Raw genomic sequence first — 8,468 nt, 5'->3', positions numbered from 1 at the left:
AAGTCTATGTGTTGGTGTATTTTTGGGAACACACTCTTTAAGTCTGCGTGGTTGAAATCCCCAGCCAAGATGAGAAAAGCATCGGGGTGGGCTGTCTGCTGCTCACTGATGTGCTGGTACAGGGTCAAAGTTTGTTTGTTTTACCTTTATTTATATAGCTCTTTATACAATAAAGATTGTGTCAAAGCAGCTTTACAGAGTCAAACAGGAAAATACTTTGTCAATAATGCAAGATGATAATAACAAAGATACATTTTTCAATTAAAGTCAGTTAATTGATTCAGTGATGTCTTCATCCAGTTCAGCTCGGGTTAAAGAGATGGGTCTTTAATCTAGATTTAAACTGACAGAGTGTGTCTGCCTCCCGAAAAAAATCTATCAGATAAAATGAGTTTTGATTTGAGATCAAATTTAATGGAAACTATTGATTGTGGGCACATAGTGCAACCTGGAAGAAACAAGGAAGCTGATTGGCCATCGAAACTTCACATGTTAAATAGAACCAGGTGTGCTTGTTTGATTATCAGTGTGCAGAAGGATCTCTGTTGGCAAAGTGAATGTGCTTCTCCTACCCAAGTTGGCGTTGATACTGGTTATAAAACCAAAGGAGAAAGATTGCTAAAGCATGCACAGATGTAGCCATTGAGTTTGGAGTAAACCACATGCTGAGTTTGTTCAAAGACACCTGGGAAAAGCCACAATGTGTTCATCAACTTTGAGATGCTACTGATAGGATAAAGACTCATTTCTTTAGTGACTACAGACTGTTTAAAAGACCAATTGTGAATGTCTTGCAAGTTGTTTGTTAATGCTAGTGGGTTTAGCATTTAATATGCTAACTGGCCATGTGCAGTAAATGCATTTGATTTAGTGTTGCCATTGAACCGCTATGTACTGTACTTTGTGATTTGTGAGTATTCTAGTAGCATTGGTTGTAGTTTAAATGAGCTAAACATCTTTAAATGACCACATTACTGTGTGTAGTGACTCATATATTTATACATTTTCTCTGTATAGGTTATTAAGCTAAGCATCTGAGCTATGCATCTGAATTAAACTCTGAAAATAAGCAAAGGAAGATCAAGTTGCTGAAAGATTTTCAATAAATTGCTTTGATGATGAAGAATCAGATGTTTTGAGTTATTCCATGCACCCTCTGAAGTTGATTAAAGCCATTTTCAAGTTTGGGCAGACATTGAGGCCAAGAAGAATCCTTAAATAACTTGACAACCCAGGAAGAATACATTCATTATTGGCAGCACAAAGTAACTCAATTAAAGAAATGAACATTTTCACAGTATAAAGTCTGATTATAAATGGGCACCATACCTGAGCAGTATTAGAGACTATGGTCAGAGAAAGCTGCTGATGAAGTCCGGCGTGAGTGAGCACAGTCTGAGTGTGGAGACAGAGAGCTCAGACTGTGCTCACACTGAGCTGAAGCAGATATAAAAACATTAGAGACACCTATTTCACTATATAGCTCAAGTTTTCCCTGAATTCCAGCAAGCGAGCAACAAAGAACAACCTCTCGTATATATTGGGAGAGAAGGAAAAGTGTATCCAGCTGGCAGCGCAGTATGTGTCAACCTGCCATCGAATGAGGGACAAAGACTGAACCCTTTCTTCCATTTCACTGCTCTTTGTATTCATTTACTTCATTTGTTTGCTTATTGTGATAACGTGTATAAGATGGACTTTTTTTAATCTGTATGATTGTATAATATATTTATTGCTAAGGCAACATTGTGATATGTTACACAGTCATGACAATAAAGGTTATTTGAACTGAGAGAAAGTGTGTGTGTGAGAGAGAGAGAGACAGAGTGTGTGTGTGTGTGTGTGTGTGTGTGTGTGTGTGTGTGTGTGTGTGTGAAGGGTGTTGGGCTTTAAACAGGCAACCAAACACAGCTGTCAAGATGAATGATGACTTGTTTCTTATCATTGGGTGTAGTGGTACAGCACTGGCTTGATATTGTTCTGCTTGAATGATTAGTGAGGGAAACACACAGTCAGCATCTCATGTGATATGTTTAAGACACACACGTCTGATATCGCATCATTCAGCTACAGACACACAGCAGTCACACTTCATCACTGCGTCATATTTAAGGATAAATCATCAAAGGTGTGCAGCTCTAAAAGTAATTGATCAGTTTCATATTTTTCTGCTACTTTCTGAAAGAATTGGCATCTTTTCATGTTAGGTTTCTAAGCATGTTCCTCATAACTGCCTCGTGTCAGGTCAGGCTCACTCTCTTCTCTTGCATTGTTTAATATGTTCTGATTGATGGTGATGGGAATATTTTTGCCCAAAGGGGAGTGAAGAGTTGGCAGAATGAAGTGGGGTGTGGATCTGTGAGTTAAGAGACGAGGGGAGGAAGGTCAGAATGAAACGCAAGCTCCTGCTTTAAGGGGATTACTAAACTTAAACATATTATTCTTGTTTATTTATTGAAGCTGGAGCCAGCAGTGTACTAAATCATTATACTGTCCACTGAGCACTTTTGTAATATCATGACCGGGTTCTGCGTTCTTATACAGAAACTCAACACAAAAGACTATGTTTATTATAATTGGACACGGGCCATGTATAGTGCAAGAAACAGCTAAAATGTATTGTAGGTGGTTACAATACACAGACGCACACACTCTCACTTAATCTCTCTCCCTCACACACACTCTCACACACTCTCACACACACACACACACACACACACACTCTCTCTCTCTCTCTCTCTCTCTCTCTCTCTCTCTCTCTCTCTCTCTCTCTCTCTCTCTCTCTCTCTCTCTCTCTCTCTCTCTCTCTCTCTCTCTCTCTCTCTCTCTCTCTCTCTCTCTCTCTCTCTCTCTCTCTCTCTCTCTCTCTCTCTCTCTCTCTCTCTCTCTCTCTCTCTCTCTCTCTCTCTCTCTCTCTCTCTCTCTCTCTCTCTCTCTCTCTCTCTCTCTCTCTCTCTCTCTCTCTCTCTCTCTCTCTCTCTCTCTCTCTCTCTCTCTCTCTCTCTCTCTCTCTCTCTCTCTCTCTCTCTCTCTCTCTCTCTCTCTCTCTCTCTCTCTCTCTCTCTCTCTCTCTCTCTCTCTCTCTCTCTCTCTCTCTCTCTCTCTCTCTCTCTCTCTCTCTCTCTCTCTCTCTCTCTCTCTCTCTCTCTCTCTCTCTCTCTCTCTCTCTCTCTCTCTCTCTCTCTCTCTCTCTCTCTCTCTCTCTCTCTCTCTCTCTCTCTCTCTCTCTCTCTCTCTCTCTCTCTCTCTCTCTCTCTCTCTCTCTCTCTCTCTCTCTCTCTCTCTCTCTCTCTCTCTCTCTCTCTCTCTCTCTCTCTCTCTCTCTCTCTCTCTCTCTCTCTCTCTCTCTCTCTCTCTCTCTCTCTCTCTCTCTCTCACACACACTCTCTCTCTCTCTCTCTCTCTCTCTCTCCCACATACACACACGTTTTAGGGGTTAGGAGCACCCCAACCATCTCAAGGACCCATGAGCAGTTCAATAAAGAAAAGTGCATAAAATCCATTTTTCAGTCCACTAGTTTTTAGAAAATAAAATAATATCAAACCATCTCACTTACCAAAATAACGAGTAATTTAAACAAAGCATAATTATTTCTAATTAAAAAAAGTTTAAACATCACCTCCATAATTTTCTGTCCTGGATATTTAGCTTCACATATTGGCGTAATAAGTGAACCATAATAATCTTGCAAAGTAATTTTGAATGTTATCAGAAGCTTTGGCTATTGTTACATGGGACTATTTTATCTGAAAGCTCCTTCATGTGCGTCAGAACCACCAGCACCACAGACGCCTCGAGCGTCCCACGAAGCAGAGAAACAGCGAATGAAAACACAGCGTTACCTGTGATCAAGCAGCCAATCAGACACAGCGTGACGGACGACAGGTGCCTCATGGTCCACATCCACAGAGAAGATCTTCTGACGGTCTGTCAGAGAAACCAGTGCGCACACATCCCTCGATTCGGACACAAATGAACTCTCCCTTTCTTTTCCTCCCAGTGTCTCCACCCTCTCGTCTGCCGTCCAGAAACAGGGAGTTGAAGTTCCTTTTTCCTGTTTCCTCTCTCTGTGCTGTGAGGATGGGAAAGGCCGCAGCTCAAACAATCGCATGTCATTAACTGCGGCTCCTGAAGGGAGGCTCCCACTTTGAGACGAGAGAGACATTCCGCAGCAGCCTTCCTGAGAGAATCAATCTAACCTCTTAATCATACAGTAATTTTCACCATGACTAACCAAACTTCCAAGTCAAGCTGTTGAGCACATGTCTGTTTTACTGTGATTAGCATTTTATACACGTATTTTGAATGATTGATGAAATTCTCCTTTCATTGACAGAGATTCAGAGTCTGCATCAGAACATTCTGGAGAACTTCAGCAGCATGTTGACCATGAAAGCCTTACTTTAGGATCCAAATGAAGGGCGTTTGTTGTGCTTGGGTTTCCACTCTCACACTGTAGAAGAAACGAGAACCAGGAATGGACAGACAACACTTTCACTGTGAGAACAAGTCTTGAATCTTAAAATGTAGCTACAAAAATTCATGGAACAACCAACCTGAAAATGAGAGTACTGTGAAAAGTTTTGGTCACTTGTGAATAATTCTGTGGAGGATTTCAAAAACAATTCTATGGATAGTTATTAATTTATTAACTTAAATCAAGTCAGAATCTGTTGGTGTTTCCACCCTTTGCCTTCTAAAACAGTTTAATCCAATGTACTGTGCACTTTTTTTAAAAAGTTCGCAGATGGTTTGTTCGAAGATCTTTGAGAAGCCAGTTCTTCTATGGATCTAGACTTCAGTCCGAACTGTTCCTGTAATCCCGGGCCGACTCGGTCTCTGCGTAGATCTAACCACCTGGTGGAATATAACAGGACTTGCAAAAGTAATGTTTGGAAATGTAAAACTGATATATGGCTTATTTGAAAACTACATAGCATGTGTCTTGGAACAAAACTCTGCGGGGCTCCAGGAACTGAGTTTGATCTGAAGTTTCTGGCACTTTTATGGGTTCATTCATTAACCCTAACCTTCTCCATAGGCGTAATGGTTTTTCTACTGTACAAACTATAATTATCACTTTAACTCTAACCTAAACCTGCCCCTCACAGGAAACTACAGGCATTTGTACATTTTCAGAAAACTTCATTCTGTATGATTTATAAGCTTGTTTCCTCATGAGGATCAAAAAAATGTCCCCGCAAGGTCAAATTGACTGGTATTACTGTCCTTGTGGGGACATTTGGCCCTCATGACGTAAGGAATACCAGGTACACACACACACTTGCTTTCTTATTTTAGCTGGGATTTTCCATTGACATCTACAGAAATCCATCAACAGAATATATTTCCATCTTCCTGCTATTAATCTAAGTTTCCTGCATTCACAGTTCGGCTTTAACTCGGGTAACATGACAGTTTTCACTGTAAATAGACGCTACAGTGATGCTTCACTCACAGTAACAACACGTGGAATAAAATCAAGTCTTTTACTGTGGAAAACAAATCACATGAATTACACACCAATGTAATTATTTAGCTCTACAGACTGTGACATGACTCGAATCTCACCGATAACACAAGACTGTGATACACCTGAGATTATGAAATGTGGATCATATTCTAGAATCACAGTGTGATCTCATCTTGAACAGGAAGTGGGTTTGTAAACTGCTGCAGACAGGAAGTGCTCCCCCTCCTCAGTTTCTCTGCAGGGTATCAACCAGTATCTTATTGTACTCTAGCCGTTGTTTGTTGACGTTCTTCATCACTGGGCGGTAATCGCTCTCTACACCTTTGGAGGCGATGACTGCACAATAGAGTTAAGGAGGGCTACACATCAACTGTATTTACACTTCTCATAGAGATCCATACATGATCAAAAGATACATTCTTTCATCACAAAGTTGTTCTGCTCAAGATGTTGCCACTTCCTCTCCATATTGGTCAGCTGGAAAGAGAACAGACAGCAAAACATTAAATCACAAACACAACTGAAAAACTCAGCGAGTATGTTTACACATTCAGCTCTATTTGGCTCATCATGCAGATAAACTTCAGTCTCAAAGTCAACTCAAGTCGACTTTATTTGTATAGCACTTTCCACGATACACACTGCTTCACAGCAGCTTTACAGACTGTCATACTGTTATGTCTGTAATGGCTTATAATGCCTTCTATAAATGCTTAAACAGAGCAGCTTTAAGGCTGGGAAATATATAACGATGGTGAGGACTCAGATTCATGGATAGCAGGACTAAGTGTGTTTTACGGGGGTCTGACAAATAAGACTGCCTTCATTATTATCCAAAAAAAGAATTGAAGTTCACTTTGTCCCCATCCATCCATCCAACAACAACAAAAGGAACCAAAATGACTGTACTATGTAGGCAAAATATGTCTTGGATGTACGCATGGGCATTATGGGAGAAAATCAAAAGAGTGCATGTGCATGGTGAAATCATGGTTATTCTGTCTTTATCAACACAATGTGATGTCTGGACAGTCCGGTTTGCTCTGTTAGACAGAAACGGTCAGTGAAAAGAGTACTGTGCTACTGAGTGAGAAACAGAAACACATCTGAAGCTGAATGGAGTGTGTATGCTCACCTCCACATGGGTCTCGTTCTCTTGTAACTGGTTCTTAAGAGACTCGTACTCCTCGTTCATGTTGTGTATCCTCATCTTGACTGTGTCCTTCCTCTGAGAGAGTGTTACTCGATCCTCCTGCAGTCTCTGATGGGACAAATGACACACTGAGTGCTGTGAGAGTGAACGAACCGCATGCCACGTAACCACCACATTTATAATAGATTATGTTATTTATCGTCATTATACTCCAGTTTGTATATCAGTGAAGCATAAGTTGTGTTCAGCAGTTTAGTACAAATCATGGGAGAACTGAGTGAAGAAGGGCAAATGACGGGGGCCCGTTTAGCAGGAGCGTCTGTAACCTTAACAGCCCAATAGTTTGGTGTTTTAAGAGCAACAATCTTTATGATTATGACTGCAGACACAAAGCATGGCAAGACTTCATCAGAGAAGAAGAATAGTGAATGAAACTTGAACGTGAATGATAGAGACCATCGGACAGACGCTACGAATCATTGTGTCCAAACAACACAGAAGTACTGCAGCACAGTGACAGAAAACATTCACCTTGAAGAACCTGTTTCCACAAAAACTCACCATGAGAACGTCACAGAGCCAGCAGCCATGAAAGAGCTGCAACTGCTAGAACTTTAGTCAGACACCAATGCTAAACCGTGAAACAGATAGTGTCACGATCATCAAACCTGAACTGCTGGAGCACCAAGATGCACTTAAACATCTGCCAGACTAATCACCTGACTGAATATGATAGAAGCACTGTGGACAGAAGCAGATTCGCTCCAACGTCTCTGACGCTCCGATCTTACAAGACTAATGATCTTAAAGCTCATATCACAAACGTACATTTCAATGCTCCAGATGGCTAAACATTTATTGGCTACACTGAAGGGTTAGTAATGTTTGAAGCCTTGCACGTTTTAATCCGCAATTTTCTTGCTGAAATTGATATTTCAGAGTGAACAGAAATTGTTATTAGACTAATAGAGCTGCTGAGTGTGTAAACGGTGGATTCCTGACCTTCTTGCGGTCCTCTCCGGCAGCTTTGAGAGCGTCCAGATCTCTGTATGTGTGGATCTCTTGCGTCATGAGCTTGAGCTGATCTCTCAGAGTTTGCAGCTCTGCGCTCACTTTGCTTTCCAGCTGCTCCACCTTCAGCAGATCCTGCTGTAGACGCTCACTTTCTGCAAGAATAAACACACGTACAAACATACATCACAAAACATCAGCTAGAACATCAGCATGTCAAATATAAAAGCTGTATTTGGACTGTGTAGGGCTGCCGTTTATCCTACAGGTGTCACTACAAACAAACTCTTTACACAATACAGATCGCTTTGCAACTTCACAGTAACACAGAATCAGTGCTGCAAACTTCATTAAATATGAGACGAATCCAAATCTGCTGTAAAGCAGCTCCACAGAAGACGATAGTGTCATTATTCAGATCAGTTCAGTTCAGTGTAATAATGGTGTAAAGTTCGGTTCGGCTCTAAGCAGCTCTTCAGAAGACAATAGTGTCCTTAAAGCGACAGCAAACATCATGGAGCTTTACCCATTAGGTGTCTTTTAACCTCAAGACTTTGGCTAATTTTCACGATCACTTTTGTGCCACATGTACATGTGTAATGTGAGAAGAGCATGAGAGCAGGAAGCAGTACAGGGTTCAAAGGTCATGATCTATTACCTTTGGAAACGATTGCAAGCAAATTTGGCTTCTCCGTTACAAAGATTCATGACACACTTAAACCTGCTACAAGAAACAGGAAGTGCCTGCTGGTCAGTGTGAGATGCAGAAAAGCCCGTCATCGGAGACATTGAGCCCTAATCTGTGTCCCACCAGGAGACCTGCTGATCTG

The 8,468-nt window shown here is 41.2% G+C and overlaps 2 protein-coding genes across 2 annotated transcripts in view; both read right to left on the bottom strand.

The window, feature by feature from the left end:
* Positions 1 to 3,993, bottom strand: part of LOC107656940 (tyrosine-protein kinase receptor Tie-2-like) — a 37,026-nt gene extending 33,033 nt beyond the window's left edge. The window contains exon 1 of the mRNA XM_016444893.1: positions 3,844 to 3,993. Within this exon, the coding sequence (XP_016300379.1) occupies positions 3,844 to 3,904 (61 nt within the window). The 5' untranslated portion in view covers positions 3,905 to 3,993. The remainder of the gene's footprint in view (positions 1 to 3,843) is intronic.
* Positions 3,994 to 5,292: 1,299 nt separating this feature from the next.
* Positions 5,293 to 8,468, bottom strand: part of ift74 (intraflagellar transport 74) — a 19,783-nt gene continuing 16,607 nt past the window's right edge. The window contains 4 exon segments of the mRNA XM_016444894.1: positions 5,293 to 5,810; positions 5,891 to 5,951; positions 6,610 to 6,735; positions 7,630 to 7,793. Coding sequence (XP_016300380.1) covers positions 5,701 to 5,810; positions 5,891 to 5,951; positions 6,610 to 6,735; positions 7,630 to 7,793 — 461 coding nt within the window. The 3' untranslated portion in view covers positions 5,293 to 5,700.

The sequence above is a fragment of the Sinocyclocheilus anshuiensis genome, unplaced genomic scaffold, assembly GCF_001515605.1.
Source record: "Sinocyclocheilus anshuiensis isolate Anshui unplaced genomic scaffold, SAMN03320099.WGS_v1.1 scaffold4445, whole genome shotgun sequence".
Lineage (NCBI taxonomy): Eukaryota > Metazoa > Chordata > Actinopteri > Cypriniformes > Cyprinidae > Sinocyclocheilus > Sinocyclocheilus anshuiensis.
The sequence above is the reverse complement of the archived record's forward strand: the minus strand, read 5'-3'. Positions and strand labels throughout refer to the sequence as shown.